Raw genomic sequence first — 20,659 nt, forward strand, 5'->3', positions numbered from 1 at the left:
ATTTAAAGGAATTGTGGGGATTAAAAAATAACTTGCGTCACAAGTAAATGATAGGGATCTTCCAGCCAAGATGGAGACAGAGTAGACACTCTGTCTCCTCACACAACCAAAAGGACAACAAAAATTTAGAAACAAAAAACAACCAGAACTGACAGAAAATTGAACTGTACGAAAGTCCAACAACCAAGGAGTTAAAAGAAACATTCATCTAGACCAGTAGGCAAGGGCAGAGTCATGCAGCAGGGCAATGAGGGGTCGAGGCAAAAAGAAGCGGTGGCTTGCAGACCCTGGGCTCAGGGTGGCATTGGGCAAAACCAGCGAGGCATGCAAGGTGGCTGGCACACCAGGATGTCTCACATTTGCATGCAGATAAACCAAGTGAAACTGGGGAGCGAGACAGACCCTGAAACTCAGGGTCCCAGTGCAGGGAAATAAAGCCTCAAAACACTGACTGAAAACACCTGTGGGGGTTGAGGCCGCAGGAGAGACTCCCAGCCTCACAGGAGAGTTCATTGGAGAGACCCACAGGGTCCTAGAACACACACAAACCCACTGCCCGGCAATCAGCACCAGAAAGGCCCAGTTTGTTTGGGGGAAGCAGCAGAAAGGACTGAAACCCCAGAGAGAACGGAGCAAATGCTATTGTTCCCTCTCTGGCCCCTCCCCCACATACAGCATCAAAACCCAATGAGGTGGGTTGCCCTGTCATGGTGAACACCTAAGGCTCCACCCTTCATACATAACAGGTATGACAAGACAAAGAAAAAAATGGCCCAAATGAAAGAACAGATCAAAGTCCCAGAACAAATACAACTAAGTGATGAAACGACAGCCAACCCACCAGATGCAGAGTTCAAAGTACTGGTGATCAGGATGCTCACAGAATTGGTTGAATTTAGTTGCAAATTAGATGAAAAAAATGAAGGCTATGCTAAGTGAAATAAAGGAAAATTAACAGGGAACCAATAGTGATGGGAAGGAAACTGGGAGTCAAATCAATGGAGTAGACCAGAAGGAAGAAAGAAACAACCAAACAGAAAAGAAAGAACAAACAAGAATTCAAAAAAAATGAGAAAAGGCTTAGGAACCTTCAGGACATCTTTAAACATTCCAACATCTGAATTATAGTGGTACCAGAAGGGGAAGAGGAACAGCAACAAGTGGAAAACTTATTTGAAACATAATAAAGGAGAACTTCCACAATCTGCCAAAAGAAATAGATTTCCAGGAAGTCCAGGAAGCTCAGAGAGTCCCAAAGAAGTTGGACCCAAGGAGGAACACACCAAAGCACATCATAACTACATTACCCAAGATTAAAATGAAGGAGAGAATTCTAGAAGCAACAAGAGATAAGGAGACAGTTACCTGCAAAGGAGATCCCATCAGATTGTCAGCTGACTTCTGAAAAGACACCTTACAGGCAAGAAGGGGCTGGAAAGAAGTATTCTAAATCATGAAATACAAGGACCTACATCCAAGATTGCTCTACCCAGCAAAGCTTTCATTTACAATTGAAGGGCAAATAAAGTGCTTCTCAGATAAGGACAAGTTAAATGAGTTCATCATCACCAAGCCCTTATTATATGAAATGTTAAAAGGACTTATCTAAGGAAAAAAAGATAAAAATATTAACAGTAAAATGACAGCAAACTCACGGTTATTAACAACCACACCTAAAACAAAAGCAAAAGCAAACTAAGCAAACAACTAGAACAAGAATAGAACCACACATATGAAGAACACATGGAGGGTTATCAATAGGAGAGTGGGAGGAGGAGAGAGGAGGAAAAGGTACAGAGAATGAGTAGCATAAATGGTAGGTAGAAAATAGACAGGGGGAAGGCAAGAATTGTATAGGAAATATAAAAGCTGAAGAACTTATGACACATGGACATGAACTAAAGCAGGGGAATGTGGGTGGGAGAGGATGTGCAGGGTGGAGGGGAATGAAGGGGAGGAAATGGGACAACTGTAATAGCATAATCAATAAAGTATATTAAAAAGAAAGTAAATGATAATAGGAGCTCCAAAATATAAGCAGGAAAAAAATTAACTGCAGAACAACATTAGGGTAACAGAAACCATAAATTTAATACAATGACACCATCTTTAAATATTTTATTTATTCATCTTTAGAGGAGGAGGGAAGGTGAGAGGAAGGAAACATCAATGTATGGTTGCTTCTGGTGCACCCCCTGCAGGGAACTGACCCCTGCTGGAAACTGGCCTGCAACCCAAGCATGTGCCCTGACTGGGAATCGAACTGCGATTGGTTCGCAGGCCCACGCTCAATCCACTGAGCTACACCAGCCAGGGTGAATGACACCACCTTTAATATAATAACACTATCTTCAACACGCTTTACATATAAACTTAAGGATATGAATATATTATTATTAAATGCCTTTTGATTAGCAATATTTAAAAGTAAATGCAAATGACAAACTAACAAGCTTCAAAGAGGGATGAGATTCAAAGAATAAATGAACCATTGCTAGGTACACAGAAGATAAATTTCTATCCTTATTAAAAAAATACGTTCATGAGGAAATGTTGATTCTTTCCTATGTATTTTAGCTTATTTAGAGTCATAAGTAGCAAAGAGAATGAAAAAGTCAAGGCTTATTTATAGGAACACTAAAGCTGAATAGAATAGCCACTGCAAGAAAATGAGCTTCACAGGGCTCTTCACCCTTTGGTGAAGGAATAAGGATACCTCACTCACATAAAGTGAATAATGAGATATAAGGCTGCAATGGCTTTTAAAATTACTTTTTAAAACTGCACAACTATTCCTTTGTGGCCCCCCCCAACAGAAATATACTGAAATTTCTCACTCAAGATTAAGTTAACTGGATTAGCATAGTGTCTACATGTTATATTTTTTCAAATATATATCCTCCTTTAATATTCATTCAATTCATTTTTTAAGTTTTTAACTTTTTAAATAATAAAGTGTAAACAGCAGTAAGGGAACAAGATTACACATTTAACACCCACGTTTGAGGTTATTTCTGATCACAGGGACTTCATATGGGAAACCAAGATGCTCTTTTATTTGCTCTTTACTTGGTTAATTCCTACTTATCTTTTGGGTCACAGTTTCAATTTCACTAGAACTGCCCCCTATAATACACTTTATTCTTCTTTTGTAGCACTTAATCATGTATATCATCAATTCTTATTAATATTATCTTAATAATAATATTAGAAACGAATAAAGAGCAATAAAATAATAAATGGTTGTAAATAGTAGGAAATTTAAGTGTTAATTTACTGGTACCCATTCAAAACCCCCAAAAGAGAGCAATTACAGAATATAAGGTATATATCCAGTCCTAGGAAACACACCAGTCTGGCTGCAGCGATCACATCATGAATACTCCGAAGCATTAAATCTTCCACTTGAATGAGCCACTTCTCCACAGCGCCTCGTGCTGCAGATGTGGAAATAAGTGCAATGAGCTCCACACGCTCCCCCTCAGAGCTATACATGGCCTTAATGTCCAAATTGGGAAGGAACTCCAATTTAGCAATGCCTTCAAAGCATTTCTTTAAATGAGGCTGAACTCTAAGTGGGTCTTTGGTCTCTGACAAAATCTCTAACATTTCATCATTAGATAAGAAGAAGAAACTAAAGAAAAACATGGAAATACAAGTGCTTTAGTTATAATTCATCATACTTTAGAAAATGCTTTCAATTAGAGCACAATTGATTATCCATCATACCGAGGAAAGAAAAGTCGTTTTTTTTCAAGATATGCATTAAGCCCTTTCATAATTTTCTCTAAAAGTTCATTGCAGTTCTGTAGTTTTTCCAGTAAACCTGTTAAAGAAGTAGCAGCAAGAACCTAAAAGAGACATATTCATTCAGTTCATCACTTATACACCAGATATTGTAATTGTAAGACCTAAACATTAATCTATATCACATGTCAAAAATGTTAAAATGTCAAAAGGTTCATGAAATTTGTCATAAAATGTTTTACAATGGAGAACTTTTAAAATTCAATAAATCACAGCTCTTCTAATCCAAAGATACTAGTTACAAATGAGAAGTTATGACTGTCATGTATATTTTCACTTCTCCTATATTCTTTTGAGTGATGTGGGAAGAGTCTGTTAAGTTGGTGCGTGACATAATTTTTACATTTACAGCCATCAACTATAAACTTAACAATCTACATGTATGAGTGGGCAAACTATATCCCATTGGATAATTCCAGCTTGCTACCAGTTTTTACTTTTTTCAGTTTTATGAGGTATAATTAACAAATAAAAATTGTATATATTTAAGGTGTACAACCTTATGTTTTGATATATACACACATTGTTCTGCCGGGTTTCATATGGGCTGCAAATGAAGCATTATTTTTATACTCTCAAAGGTTAAAACATTAAAATAATATTTCATGGCACATGAAAATGTCAGTGTCTGTACATGGTCTTACTGTAGCACAGACACATCAATTCAGTTATGAATTGTCTTGCTGCTTTCTTGTTACAATGACAACAGAATCGACTAGTTGAAAAAAAATGTCCCACAAAGTCTAAAATATTTACCATCTGGCCCTTTGCAGAATAAATTTGCTGACTTTTGATCTGCCAGAAATCATGTCTTACAAAGGTTCTAAAGTCAACATATTAGGCCAAATCCTTACAACTCATAAATATCAGTGTACTATTTACTCTCAATAAATCCAGCACAGCTACTTTTTCATCTAGCATTGAAACATATTATTTGTTAAGTTTAACACTAGATTTTAAGAAGCAGACATGTATCTACAGACTTGGCATAGTGTGTGTATGAATAATACATAGTATGTCTTTCAACATTAGATTCATACTCAACAAGGTGCTATACTCACTCAGAGAGAAATAGCAAGTGAGACCAACTAAGAGAACTATAGATTCCTTTCTCCCTTCACTCCCAAGCAATATAAACATTGAGTGGAATCACCTGCACTTCTTATTCTTCTCTTTCTGTCTTTTCCTCTCCATCTCTCTCCCTGTGTGTTTGTGTATGTCTCTCCACTTTATTTTATTTCACTATTTATTTTACATGAGGAGGGAAGCAGTAAGTATACATCATAGAGTAAGTTAAATGTACATATGAAATAGCTCCACCATCCAACAAGGGGTTAATATCCAAAAAACATAAAGAACACATACAACTCAACACCAAACAAACAATCCAATTGAAAGATGGATGGAGGACCTGAACACTTCTCCCAAGAAGACTTTATAGTTTGTGTACAATAAGCAGGTTTTATTCTCTTAATCAGAAAAAAAGCATGGGGAGGGGTGGAGGGGGGAAGGCAGAAAACTGTACTTGAACAACAATTTAAAAATAAGTAAGTAAGTAAATAAATAAATAAAATGACCAAAAAAAACCAAAACCAAACGCTTTTTTTTGTAGCTCAAAACAAAGGTTCATCTTTGTTTGTAAGAGAGAAAACAAACACTACACCTTTGGATCTTTCGCACAAAACTTCATGATTTCCCTCCAATGTCTGTCTACTGTCTGAAATTGACGTCCTTCTTCTGGCATCTGTTGCATGATATCCTCAGAACAAAAAATGGGCTCCAAGTATAACCACTGAGCTTGCACTTTTAACCATTCATCAATTGTTTCTTGTATTCGAATCAAACGGTCCTCCCAGGCCTTAATGAAGAGCATAGTGTACATTTATTAAATTTGAGTTATTAAAGAAAAAACAGAAATTATAGCAATCAATATGTATTTAAAATTTACTGTTATTTTAATGTTCTTTTGTCTAAACCATTATTGAAATAGAGCTTTTTCAAAGGAAAGTATCAATATTGTCTTTGGACACACAATTTGTTTCAATTCTATCTTCATATATATTAACTTAGACACCTTTATGTCAAGTTAAGCAATAAACCAAAATGAGTTATTTGGGCTGCTTGTCCAATGCCTCAGAACAAAAGTACTCTAAATGCTTACAAATAAAAACACTTGTTTTGGGATTCAAAAGAAATCCTCCAAATTTGGAGATGTGGGATGAATGTTTTTCATTTTAACAGGAAGCTGAGTCATTGTCACGGTGATCCCCATACTTTGGTTTTTAACACCTCTGTAATGTTCCATGACATTCTCAAAATAAAATTTACTTCAGTTCATCTTCACTTTTAAAATATAGCACATTTAGAACAAATGTGAATGGTAAAATAAATCTTTCATTTGAATAAAATGAGTTTGAACTAGAAAAAAAATAAAATAAAATTTACTGTTATTTTTAAATTAATGCACAACAGCTCAAGGTCTTTTGTGGTTATCTCACATGGGTTTAGAAAAACTCTAGGAGGAATGAAGTTTTGTTCAATCATTGGAACTCACAACTGGAAATGACTATAATTATTTAGACCAATTTTCTAATCCCTGGGTAAACCACCTCAAGTCCAAAAAGTATCCAGGAATATATGAGTGGGAACCCCCCCAGAAAACCACAGTTACCTTCTGGAGGGCAGGCCCCTTGTAATACAGGCTGCCCCCACTAGGTGAGTATTCTAAAAACTCAACTGTATCAAACATATCAGGAGTTGTTGTGAGAGGCTGCACTCAGCTTCAGTAAATTTTTTTGAAGGTTCTTTCAAAGCTTTTGCTTATTGCATGATGGGTTGTGTGTGTTTTTTTAAGATTCTTCCAACACTTTTGCCCATTGCATTACTAGAGCACCTGCCCACATCTTGCAAATTGTTCAGCAGTTTCGTTTTTTTAAAATATTTTATTTATTCATCTTTAGAGGGGAAGGAAAGGAGAGAGGGAGAGGAATATTAGTGTGTAGTTGCCTCTCATGCATCCCCCGCTGGGAACTGGCCTGCAACCCAGGCATGTGCCCTGACTGGGAATTGAACCACAATCCTCTGGTTCACAGGCCCGCGCTCAATCCACTGAGTTATGCCAGCCAGGGCTGTTCAGCAATTTTTCACCAAAAATGGCATGACTTTTGTGCCCTGCCCTCCCTATCCACTTACTCTCACCCTGATAAACTATCTTTTTGTTTCCCCAGATGAAAGGAGTCCTCAAAGGGAAACATTTTGGACTTCCACCAAGATGGAGGCATAGGTAGAAACACTATGCCTTCTCCCACAACCAAGTTTGAATACAACAAAGGTTTGGAGAACAAAGACACAACCAAAGAACAGAAAATTGAATTATACGGAAGTCCGACAACAATGAACCGTTCACCCTGGACGGTAAGAGGGGTGGAGCCAGCAGCGGAGCAGGGTCGGGCAGAAAAGATGCCCCAACCCACACATGCAGGCAGCCCGGAACCAGTCGGGGTGCGGGGCAGACTGACCTCAGTCGCACATTCGCACACAGTGAGACGGACCGCGCAGGAGTGGGCAAACCCAGTGGTGGAGGGCTGATGGCGGTGGCACATTCTCATGCAGTGGGATGAAACGCACGGCCCCGGTGACAGTGGCAGCTGCGGCGGCAGCAACGGGAGGCGGCAAGCGGCAGACGGGAGGCCATTGCTCCTCTTTGACCCCGCCCCCATGTACAGCATCACAACCCAGTGACTGAGTTGCCCTGCTCTGGTGAACACCTAGGGCTCTGCTCCTCATGCGTAACAGGCATGAACAGTCCAAAAGATGGCTCAAGAAGAACTCAAAGCCCCAGAGTTGATAACTCTAAGCGACCAGGAAATAGCCAGCCTCTCAGATGCACAGTTCAAAACACTGGTCATCAGGATGCTCACAGAACTGGTTGATTATAGTCACAAATTAGAGGAACATATGAAGGCTAAACTAATTGAAATGAAGGGAAATGCACAGGAAACCAATAGTGATGGAAAGGAAACTGGGACTCAAATCAATGGAGTGGACCAGAAGGAAGAACGAAACATCCAACCAGAAAAGAATGAAGAAATGAGAATTCAAAAAATTGAGGAGAGGCTTAGGAACCTCCAGGACATCTTTAAATGTTCCAACATCCGAATTATAGGGGTACCAGAAGGGGGAAAGAAACAGCCACCAGTGGAAAACTTATTTGAACAAATAATAAAGGAGAACTTCCCCAGTCTGGCAAAGGAAATAGGCTTCCAGGAAATCCAGGAAGCTCAGAGAGTCCCAAAGAAGTTGGACCCAAGAAGGAACACACCAAGGCACATCATAATTACATTAGCCAAGATTAAAATGAAGGAGAGAATNAAGGGGGGAGAAGGCACAGAAAATAGCATAGATGGTAGGTAGAAAATAGGTAGGGGGGAGGGCAAGAATAGTAGGGGAAATATAGAATCTAAAGAACTTGAGCCCTGGCTGGTGTAGCTCAGTGGATTGAGCACAGACTTGCGAACCAGAGGATCGAGGTTCGATTCCCAGTCAGGGCACATGCCTGGGTTGCAGGCCGGTTCCCTGCAGGCCAACTCCCAGCAGGGGACGCTGGAAAGGCAACCATACATTGATGTTTCTCTCCCTCTCTCCTTCCCCTCTAAAGATAAATAAATAAATAAAATCTTAAAAAAAAAAAGAACTTGAGACCCATGGTTATAAACTAAGGAGGGGGAGAAGGGCAGGGGAGGGGGTGTGCGGGTGGAGGGGAATGAAGGGGGGAATAGAACAACTATAATGGTATAATCAATAAAATATATATATTAATTAAAAAGGGAAACATTTTGTGAATATAAAAGAGGTGAAACAAAAAAATGGCAGAAGCACCAAAAGGCATCAAAATCAATGAGTTCAAAAACTGTTTTGATCAGTAGAAAAAAGTCTTGATAGGTGTATTGCATTAAATGGAGAGTACTTTGAAGGTGACTGAAGCTTAAACGTGTAAGAATAAATATACAAGTTTTTATAAATAAATTCCAGTTTTGAGGAGTCCCCCCTCATATCTTTATCTAAAGCAATGGTTATCAACCTAGGAGCTAATTTGTCCCCTAATTCAAGGGACATTTGACAATGCCTGGAGACATGTTCACTTGTTAGCAACTGAAGGGATGAGGGTGCTACTAACATCTACTGGATAGAATCCAAATATGCTGCTGAACTTCACAACAAAGAATTATTCAGTGTAAAATGTCTTTAGTGCCAGGTTGAAAATCCCTGGTCTATAACACAACTTAGGAAAAAACAAACAAAAACAGAAAAAGTTTCCTTAGTCAGGTCAAGTCATAGCCTATAATTTCTGATATCTGCTAGAATCAATGAGATATTTCAGCCCTGGCTGGTGTGGCTCAGTGGATGGAGTGCCAGACTGTGAACTACAAGGTTTCCAGTTCAATTTCCAGTCAGGGCACATGCCTGGATTGTGGGCCAGCTTTGCCTCTCTCTAAGGATAAATAAATAAAATATTTTTAAAAAGATATTTCATTAGTTGAAGTCATTCATATAATCTCTCTTTGGTTCTTAAATGTGTGCCCTATGATCCTATATATTAAAAAATTAAGCCTAATATTTTAGTTGTTTTTAAAGCTCTAAAAGGGCTTTTAAATCGGTCTTGTAAATGTTCCCTTGTTAGACGAGAAATTTTTGCAAAAGACATAATATGTTATCAGGAGAGCTTAGGCCAGCCTGATTCAATAGAAAATGCGAAACATTATGTCCTTTTAGAAGAACACAGCTCTTTGTCTCCTCTAAATATTGAAAGCGAGGTCTTTTATATGAACACTACTATGTCCTGGCTGGTGTGGCTTGGTTGGAGAGCTGTCCCATAAACCAGAAGGTCACTGGTTCAATTCCCTGTCAAGGCACATACCTAGGTTGCAGGTTTGGTTATGGTTGGGGTACGTATGAAAGGCAAACAATTTTTCTCTCTCACATCAATGTGTCTTTACCCCTCTCTCTCCGTTTCTTCCCCTAACTCTAAAACCAACATGCATGTCCTTGGGGGAGGATAAAAAAACACTATTTATATCTAAATTAAAACCAGACTACCTTGATTTGAATTCCAGCTCTGTTTCATTTATTAGCTAGGTAAACTTGGGTAAATTATTTACTTTCCTATGCTTTGGTGTCTTTATCTATAAATACAGATAATAAAAGTACCTGCCTTGACTGATAAATGTAAAGCCCCTAGAGTCATACCTGGCACATAGTTAGAAATCAAGAAATATAAGGGGAAAAAATCCATTTGTTATTTGTCTTTTCCCCATTATATATAGTCCCAGTTAGAATTTTGATACTACCTATGAAAGTATTAGTTATTAAAATTTGTTTGCTTTGTGTATTTACCCACATCAACTATAAGGATATCAAATTATCTTAGAATCTCAAATATCACTTGTTTTTCTTCAAGTGGAAAATAATTCATCAATTAATCTAAAAGACCCTCAAACTAGTTGTTCAGAAATATAATTAAAGTCTGGTATGTAGAACTCCGCTACAAGTTATAAGGATATAGCATGGAACAGGGGCTAGGATGTTTAGACTTAGAATAAATAATACCAACTTTTTCTTCCAAGTCAAGTATTGTAGTTGGAAATTTCTTCTAATAAAATATAATTTGTTCTTTTAAAATCATTACAGGTAATGTCTCAAATCTGTTCTATATAGTTCCACATTAATTTCAAATATCCGTCCCTGTATTTCTCCAAAGGTATCTATCAAACTGACTTATTTCCAAAAAAGTATATATGTAGTTAGTATTGCAATTTTTACAAATGACCAGGAACTATCCTGTTTAACATACCTTGATCTCTTTTTCAAATGGTTTAATGAAAGGCGAGCCTCTCATTGTCTGAGTTTTTATAATTTGATCATCAAGAAGAGCCTGAATCTCATCTACTGAAGAAAGAATGCAGACTCCAGTTTCACGATAGAGACTTATATGAAACGCAATATCATCCCAAGTTCCTATCATTGTATGCATAGCCTTCTCTAGTGAAAATTCCTAAAATGGAGGAAAGAAGAATGAATGAGATGGTGAAAAGAGAATCTTATTTACTATATTGACTTTCCTTAGTAAATTCAGTAAGTATATGTCTTAAAATAATCTGTAGTTACACTGCTATTGTCTCTAAGTTCGGAAAGTTTTTTAAACAATTAAAAAATTCCTAAGGAGAATGATAATGTAGTTTAAAAAAATTCACTTGCTATGAAGACTACTACTGTCAGTACTAAAATAAACAACAGAATAAAATACCTCCAGAGCTCTCCCTAAAGTGGCTTTTCTCCAGTCTATAATCTGGAGATGCTTTCTGTGTATTTCAGGAACCCTAGAGGACTATACTTACTCTGCTAGACATACACAACAGACCACAAGCCACACATACATCCACCCAATATGCTTAATGAAGAAGTCATATATCAAGACTAGCATATCCTCCATGCATATCAGAATGTGGTAGAATTAAGAAGAGGTCAAAGGAGCCATTTCTAGTCTAGATTCAGGCAAGAAGTCAGGATGGAAGTACACATTTTGTGGGGGTGGAGGGTGTGAGAAGACTGGTGGTATTGTATCACTTTCCTCCATCTCCTCCCACTGCTATCCAGTACTAGATATTTAACCACAACAAAATTATAATTACTTGATTAACCAATTCATTAAATAAAGTATTTCAGTTGATCATCATACTTACCTTGCTTGCACCTGCACTTATCACTTCAAATTGTTCCAAGTATGGTGTCAGGTTTAATTTTAAAATTTTTCTCAGTGTAGTTCCAGAGTCTGGCGTCAAGTCATAGCCTACAATTTCTGAAATCTGCTTCCAGTGGCGTGGTCTCATTCCTGGATTGCATAGGATGGAAACAGTAGGAATATTTTCCTAATGGTAAAAATATAAACAGTAACGAGTCATTCATTTGACTTCCATACACATACACTTAAAATATTTAACATATACTGGAGGGTTTGAACCCAGTGGTGGCAGTAGTAGCTGGTAGTGGTTCAGTGTGATGGTGACACTATCCTGTGTTTGAGGAGGTCTCGGCCAAGATTCAGCACTTTCAACTCCCTCCTGATCTGGATACATCAGGGTATCCCATTTTTCCCCCAGTTCCCCAAGAATGCCTCTCCCCTGACTAGTCCCAGAGGTGCAATTTTGGTCAGATATTACATCCTTACCCTTAGTATTCCCTATTTCAATCTGACATTGTGGCCTTTTCTGTGCTGTGTGTCAGTTGTCTTGAGCTGGGGGAGGAAGGGCACAAGATGTCAGGAGACAGACCTCTGTCACAGGCTATGAGTAAGAGTCTTACTCATGTCCTTGAGTCTAAGCTACTCCTGGCTGCCACCTTTGCCACATCTCTTCCTTCACCTAGCTCTGAAGCCAATCATTAGAACAGTAACAGTAGCCAGGAACCTTTAAGGAAGCTAAATCTCCAGAAGAGCACCCTTTCTAACCTGGAATGCAGCAACTTCTGGCTCTAGGCCCAGAGCCTTGAGCAGGTGGACCTATCCTTTAATGGCCCAAAGATATTCCTGAGTGACTTGTAAGGTCCCTTATAAGAGTAGTGAGATAAAGACTTCTTTGCTTAGCTTCCTCTCCAATGCCTTGTCTCGGGGCTCTCTGCCCCTCCCCTCTTGATCCAGCTGGTGTCTGCCCTCCCTACTAAGGCTTGTCACTGCCTGCCCACCTGCCCAACAATGGCAGTAAAATGATTTAATCCTTAAAAATTATTTAATAAATTTAATGAGTATAATCAAAATCCCAAATAGATTTGGAAGGGAGAGACAAACTAACAAAAATATTCTAAAGTTCATCTGCACAAATAAACATGTAAAAATAGCCAGGAAAATTATGAGTGAAAAGAAGAGGGGTAAATGTTCTATAGGATATTGAAGTAGATGATAAAACTATGGTAATTAAAATTGTTGCATTATTATGGAATTACAAAGTTGTTATACATGTTATATGTAGAAATATATAGTATAAGATAACACAAGCACAATTGAAAGTAAGGGGGAAATCCCATGTATAATCAAGAAGTATAAAAGATGCATAAGACTGGAACACTGATAATTACAAATAATTGTTAGAAGAAATTAAAGAAAACCTAAATAAATGGAAAGACACCCCATGATTATATATTGGAAGAATTAATACCGTTAAGATGGCAATGCTTCCCAAATCAATCTACAGATTCAATGCAATCCCTATCAAAATCCCAGCTTCTTTTTCTTAAGGTTTAAAATGTATTTTAATAAATTCATTCTACATTACTGCTCCATTTCTCAGAAAACTCCAACGGTATCGGAGAGAAATAAAACAGCAATAAAATACAGTAAAAAATGCATAGCATAACTACCTAGTAAACGCAAAACTAACAGATACTGTCAGATCCTCAGCATACAGCAACCTTGTACCCAAGATTGTACTAGGCCTAGCAACAACAGCTATGAATTGCAATATCATGACACAAAAGTGACATTCCTGGTTGTCCTTACCCAAGAAAAAGGCTGACAACTCCAGAATTACATCAAGAGTTTACTAAGGGACCCTATGGACAGAAGCAATAGCAAAAGAGTAGATCTCTATACCCAAAAGGCGATGAGGCTTGTTATAAATAGCCAAATGGTGTGGGTGGCTTGTAGCCACTTGGCACATGCTTGTTAAGAGTTGCATAATCCAAAGCAGTAAACAATTTAATAGTCTCACTTATCTATGCAAAAACTTCCTTTCAGATAATACAGGCTCAACCCTCCTCGGGTGAACTGGAAGTCAGCTTGCTTTGTAAAATGATCACGTTATATACCAGGAATCATTCGACTAATAATACTATAGAACCTTACGTAAGTTGTCTGTGACCTCTGTGGACATTTGCTTGAATTCATACCTGAGTGTGAATGGGCCCATTAAGTGCTGTTTGATTTTTGTGAAATATGTGTCAGTGTCTCTGAGTTTGGGGGTGGGTTATAAAAATGAGAAAGAACATAGAAAAGGGTGGACAAGGAATGAAATGATCAAGATTAATGGGTCTCTAACTGGATCCATGTAGCCATGTTTCCCCACAGGGCCTCAACAATCACATGAGATTTCAATAATGCACTATACAGATTTGATTAGTTAAACAATATCCCACAGAGGATTTGTTAAAAAAAAAAAAAAACAAGAACAACTCTTCGTTGCCCTCTGCCTCCAGCATACTCCCTAGAGAAGTACAGGTAGGGGAGACCTAGCTATTGGCAGGAATCTAACATTTCCAGTACAGAATTCTGGTCAGTTCAGAAAGATCCCTTCTTTTAGGATTTTTGGAAACTAGACCTTATAATGTTGCTGGGATCAGGAGCATATGGTTGGAACAAACTCAGCCTCAGGAAGGTGAATGGGTCACCTCAGGAGGGTTGCAGGGTCAAATGCAGCAAGGGTTCTACCAATTGCCCCAATTCCTTCCATTGTAGCAGGTTGGTCAAAGTATTCATCTGTTGGTGAGGTCAACTCCAAGATTCCATCCAGCATCACAGTGGCAGGTCCTGGTTGGAGTTGAGGTACCAGCTACCACAGGAGTATAGCACTGTGCCTCTGTTCATTATGCCTATTGCACCTACCATCATCATCTGGTTCACCCATACCTCTCATGTCAGAGAACGTTCCCTTGAATCCTTTCTGCTGTCACTGCATCATTTTTTCCTATTGCTACTGCATCTCCCCCTCATGTCACCTATGGTCCTTTCCTGCCTGAGATCCAGTTGCTTCTGTTTTTTGTATATCTTAGTAATGTAGTTTTTTCATCCTCCAAAGTTCTTAAAACCTCAGCAAATTCTCTCATTATCATGATCTGTTGTTCATGGTGAGCATCCTCCATCTTTATCTCCAGTTTCTCATGAGTTTCCTTGATGAAGAGGTCCACTCGATCCTGGTATTGCTTCTCCATCTCAATGACTACCTTTCAGTACATGACACACTCATGCTCAAAAGCACACTGGTGTGCAAATATGGGCAGCTGTTCTTGCTCCTTGTGAAATTGCCAGCTCTTTATACTAACCAGCTTCCCTGGAACCCCCTCTTCATCCTCTAACTGGTCATGGGCTCCACAGTTACAGGGCAACAAAATGTGTTTAGTGGGGAGGAGCTTTCACTGCATCTGTCCAGAGCTTTCTGAGCATCAGCTTCCCCAAGAACTTAACGATGATTTTTTTCTGAGGGCCTTCCTCAGTCATCCACAATGACTACACTACTCTCCATCTGGCCAAACACATAAAAGGCTTCCTTCAGCAGTGTGTTGGACCCACACCAAAAAAGGTTTTGGAGCATAAGAAATGTACTATGACATGCCAAACACACATACAGCTGCATTCCACGAAGTGGCATGTTGTCTGTCCACCTTCACTTTAGCAACTTCTGTAAAGGTTTGTGTTTCAAGCAAATAAAGCTGAAGCCCTTGACCTTATGAATGAATACTCTGTCCGTCTTCCCACATTTTTAAGCTTCCTCATTTCTTCTTTAGTGATGTCAGGAGGAAGCTTGCACACAAAGAGATGGCTATGTTAGGTGAAAGTCTTCTCTCCTGGGTTACTAAAATTCTTCAGGGAAACAATAAGCCCTCATTGTGGCTGCTGGCCTGTTGCCCATTTGCAGGTATTGGAAGAAGCAGTGGGTTCTGCTGTTGCTGCTGCTGCTGATGTTGATGGTGCTTCCTTGGAGTATGGTTTTGCTTCTCCAAGTTAAAGGTTTCATTTTTCTGCATTGAAACTACTCTTTCCTTAGAGTAAGGGTGACATTGTGTAGCCTCGACTATCTCCCCTAGCTGACTATATTTTTACACAAATTGATAAACTTATCATAAAATTCATATGAAAATAGAAGGAATCCAGAATAGCCGAAACAATCTTTGAAAAGAAGAATCAAATTGGAGGTATCATTCTTACAAATTTCAAAACACATTACAAGACCATAGTAATTGAATCAATATGGCACTAACATAAAGACAGACATACAGATCAATGGAATAGAATTGGGAGTCCAGAAGTAAACCCTCACATTTACAGTCAACTGATTTTCAAGAAAAGTACCAAAAAAATTTAATGGGAAAGAATAGTCTTTTAAATAAATGTTGTTTGGATAGCTATATTTCCACATATGTTACCCCCTATCTCATATCACACACAAAAATTAAATCAAAATGGATCAAGGCCATGGCCGGTGTGGCTCAGTTGGTTGGACTGTTGTCTCATAGACCAAAAGGCCACAGGTTCAATTCCCAGTCAGGACACACGCCCAGGTTGCAGGTTCAATCTTTGATTCAGGGCACCTATGAAAAGGCAACCAATTCATGTTACTTTGTCACATCAATGTTTCTCTCTCTCTCTTTCTCCCTCCCTCTTTCTCTCTTTCTCTGTCTTCCTCTCTAAAAGCAATGGCAAAATGTCCTCAGGAAAAATGGATCAAAGATCTAAATGTAAGAATTAAGAATAAAATATTCTTAGAAGAAAAATATGTGCAAATAATCATGGATTTAGCAATAGTTTTTAGACATGACACAAAATCACAAGCAACAAAAGAATAATAAGTGACAGATCAAAAGTTAAAACTGCGTTTCAAAACACACCATCAAAAAATTAAAATGTAATTCATAAAATAAATGGTAAATTTTCATAAATTATCTATCTAATAAGGGACTTGTGTTTAGAATATATAAAAACTCTACAATTAAGTAATGAGACAAATAATCTAATTTAAGAAGGGGCAAAGGAGTTGGACAGATATTTCTCAAAAACAAACACACATACAAATGGCCAATAAGCACCTGGAAAGATACTCAACATCACTAGTTAGCAGGTAAATACAAACAAAAAACCACTACAAGGTACCACTTCACACCCACTGGGATGGCTGTAATAAAAAAATATAGACAATAACAAGTACTAACAAGACTGTTTATAAACTGGAACACCCCACCATGCATTGCTGGTGGAAATGTATTAGAGAACATCTACCTTGAAACAGTCTGGCAATACCATCAAAAGTAAACAATAGAATTACCATGCTCCTGCAATTCCATTCCTAGGAATATATCCAAGAGAAGTGAAACACAGGCCCACAGCCCACCTCTGAACAAAAGATTTACACAGACTAAAAGTGAAAAGATGGAAAAAATTATATACCCTGCAAATGGAGGTGAAAAGAAAAAGCTAGGGTAGCAATACCTATATCTGATGAAATAGACTTCAAAACAAAGACCATAGGAATAGACAAAGAATACTAAGGGGATTGATGCAACAAGAGTAAATAACCCTTGTAAACATATATGCACCCAGTATAGGAGTCCCTAAGTATATAAAGAAAATGTCAGTGGACTTCAAGGAAGATATTGACAGCAATACAGTCATAGTAGGGGATTTTAACATACCACTGTGACCAACTGATAGATCTTCCAGACAAAACCACAAAGAAACAGTGACCTTAAATGATGCATTAGATTGAATGAACTTAATTAATATTTACAGAACATTTCTTCAAAAGCAGCAGAATACACATTCTTCTGAAGCGCACATGGATCATTCTCAAAGACAGACCACATGTTAGGACACAAAATAAGTCTTAACTACTTAAAGAAAATTTAAGTCATATCAAGCACTTTTTTGAATCACAATGGCATTAAACTAGAAACCAACCTTAAGTTAAAAACTCAAAATATTCTAATACGTGGAGACTAAATAGCATGTTATTAAATAATGAATAAATTGCCAATGAGATCAAGGAAGAAATCAAAAATTACCTGGAAGCAAATGAAAATGAACACACAACAAACCAAAACCTATGGGACACAACAAAAGCAGTCCTGAGAGGAATTTCATAGCATTACAGGCTTACCTCAAGAAGCAAGAAAAATCTCCAATAAACAATCTAACTCTACACCTAAAAGAACTAGAAAAACAATAACAAACAAAGCTCAGTGAGTAGAAGGAAGGAAATAATCAACATCAGAGTGGAAATAAGTGACACAGAGACTAAAAAGCAATTCAAAAGATCAATGAATCCAGGAGCTTGTTCTTTGAAAAGATAAACAAAATTGATGAACCTTTAACCAGACTCATCAAGAAAAAAAGGAGGGGACCCAAATAGATAAAATCAGAAATGAAAGTGGAAAAGTAACAACTGACAGTACAGAAATACAAAGGATTGTAAGAAAATACTATGAACAACTATGCCAAGAAATTGGACAACCTGGGTGAAATTGATAAATTCCTAGAAACATACAATTTCCCAAAACTAAATCAGGAAGAAGCAGAAAACCTGAACAGTCCAATAACAACTAATGAAATTGAAGCAGTAATCAAAAAAAATTCCCAGCAAACAAGAGCCCTGGACCAGATGGCTTCACAAGCTATTACCAATCATGTAAAGAAGAACTAACACCTATCCTTCTAACTATTCCAAAAATTCAGGAGGCAGGAAGACTGCCAAGCTCTTTTTACAAAGTCAGTATCGTTCTAATTCTAAAATCAGATAAAGACACACAAAAGAAAGAAAATTATAGGCCAATATCCCTGATGAACATAGATGCTAAAATTCTCACAAAATATTAGCAAACTGGATCTAGCAATACAAAAATGAAATCATACATCATGACCAGGTGGGATTTATCCTAGGGATGCAAAGTTGGTATATTTGCAAATCAATAAATGTGATATATCACATAAACACATGATCATATCAATAGATGCTAAAAAGTATTTGATAAAATCCACTGCCCATTTATGATAAAACCTCTCAGCAAAGTAGGAAAAGAGGGATCATACCTCAATGTAATAAAGACTATATACAAAAAGCCTACAGCCAACATACTCAAGGGGCAAAAACTAAAGACATTTCCCTTAAGATCAGGAACAAGACAGGGAAGTCCACTTTCACTACTGTATTTCAACATAGTACTGAAAATCCTAGCCACAGAGATCAGATCAGAAGAAAAAATAAAAGGCATCTAAATTTGAAAGGAAGTAAAACTATCATTCTCAGACATTATATTGTACAAAGAAAACCCTATACACTCCACCAAAAACCTACTTGACCTAATTAATGATTTCAGCAAAGTAGCTGGATCAAATTCAATACTAAACATCAATGGCATTTTTATATATCAACAATTATATATATATTATATATATTATATATTATATATTATAATATATATATATGAAGAGACACTAAGAAAACAATGCCATTTACTTTTGCTAAGTGAAATAAGCTAGTCATTCAAACACAAATACCATATGATCTCACTTATATGTAGAATCTAATGAACAAAATAAACTAATGAGCAAAATAGAATCATAAGTATAGAAACATGGAACAGATGGACGGCTATAAGAGGGAGGGCAGAGGAGGAGTGGTTAAAAGAAGGTGAAGGGATTAGCCAAAAAATATACTCATATATGCGTGACTGACCTATGGACAATGGTGTGGGGATTGCCTGAGGGAGTGTGAGGGGGCAAGGTGGAGAGGGGCAAATGGGGGAAATTGGGACAACTGTAATGGCACAAACAATAAAATATTTAAAAAATAAAGAAATATCTGCCCACATGAAAACTTGTACATGAATATTCAAAGCAGCATTATTCATAGTAGCTAAAAAATGTAAAAAATATAAATGTTCATCAAGTGGATAAATAAACAAAATGTAATATATCCATACAATATAATATTATTCATCAATAAAATAGAATGAAGTATTTGTTAATGATGGCCACCCTGATAGATATGAGGTGATACATCATTGTGGTTTTAATTTACATCTCTCTGATCATTAGAGATGTTGAGCATCTTTTCATATGTGTATGGGCCATCTGTATGTCCTCCTTAGAGAAGTGCCTGTTCAGGTCCTTTACCCATTTTTCAATTGGGTTGTTAGTTTTTCTGGTGTTGAGCCATATGAGTTCTTTATATAGGTCAGAGATGAAACCCTTGTCCAATATACTATTGACAAATATGTTCTCCCATACAGTTGGTTATCTTTTCATTTTGATGATGGTTTCTTAAGCTGTGCAGAAGCTTCTTAGTTTGATGTAACAAAAAACAAGTGCTGGCAAGGATGTGGAAGAAAGGGAACCCTTGTACACTGTTGGTAGGAATGTAGACTGGTATAGACAATGTGGAAAACAGTATGGAATTTCCTCAACGCCCCCCCCAAAAATGTAACTGCTTTTTGATTCAATAATTCCACTACTGGGAATATACCCTAAGAATCCCAAATCATCAATTCAAAAAAACATATGTACACCTATGTTCATAGCAGTGCTACTTACAATAGCAAGTGTTTGAAACAGTCTAAGTGCCCATCAGTAAATGAGTGGATAAAAAAAACTGTGGTACATTTACACAATGGAATACTACACAGCAGAAATAAAGAAGAAAGTCCTTCCTTTTATAACAGCATGGATGGAACTGGAGAATATTATGCTAAGTGAAATAAGCCAGGCAGTGAAAGGCAACTACTGTATGATCTCACCTATAAGAGTAATCTAATAAACAAGACAAATTAACCAACAAAATAGAACCGCAGGCATGGAAACATGGAACAAACTGACAGTGACCAGAAGGGAGTGGGGAGGGGGATAATGGTGGAAGGGACTAGTCAAAGAACATGTACGAATGACCCACTGACATGGACAACTGGGGGGAAATTGACTGTGGGAGCAGGGGATGGAATGGGTAGAGGAGGGCAAAGGGGGAAAAATTGGGTCAACTGTGATAGAACAATAAAAAATGATTTAAGAAAGAACATTTATTAAAAATAAAATACATATTTCAGA

At 37.6% G+C, this 20,659-nt stretch overlaps 1 protein-coding gene and 1 pseudogene across 1 annotated transcript in view; both read right to left on the minus strand.

The window, feature by feature from the left end:
* DNAH12 (dynein axonemal heavy chain 12) overlaps positions 1–20,659 on the minus strand; it is a 234,256-nt gene that overhangs the window by 146,945 nt on the left and 66,652 nt on the right. The window contains exons 18-22 of the mRNA XM_037040727.1: positions 11,547–11,732; positions 10,658–10,858; positions 5,471–5,665; positions 3,730–3,851; positions 3,352–3,634 (exon numbers count right to left, since the gene is read on the minus strand). Of these exons, the coding sequence (XP_036896622.1) occupies positions 3,352–3,634; positions 3,730–3,851; positions 5,471–5,665; positions 10,658–10,858; positions 11,547–11,732 (987 nt within the window). The remainder of the gene's footprint in view (positions 1–3,351; positions 3,635–3,729; positions 3,852–5,470; positions 5,666–10,657; positions 10,859–11,546; positions 11,733–20,659) is intronic.
* LOC118983610 (non-POU domain-containing octamer-binding protein-like) lies at positions 14,238–15,594 on the minus strand (annotated as a pseudogene).

This window comes from Sturnira hondurensis, unplaced genomic scaffold (assembly GCF_014824575.4).
Source record: "Sturnira hondurensis isolate 20B ecotype Veracruz unplaced genomic scaffold, ASM1482457v3 Scaffold0002840, whole genome shotgun sequence".
Classification (NCBI taxonomy): Eukaryota; Metazoa; Chordata; class Mammalia; order Chiroptera; family Phyllostomidae; genus Sturnira; species Sturnira hondurensis.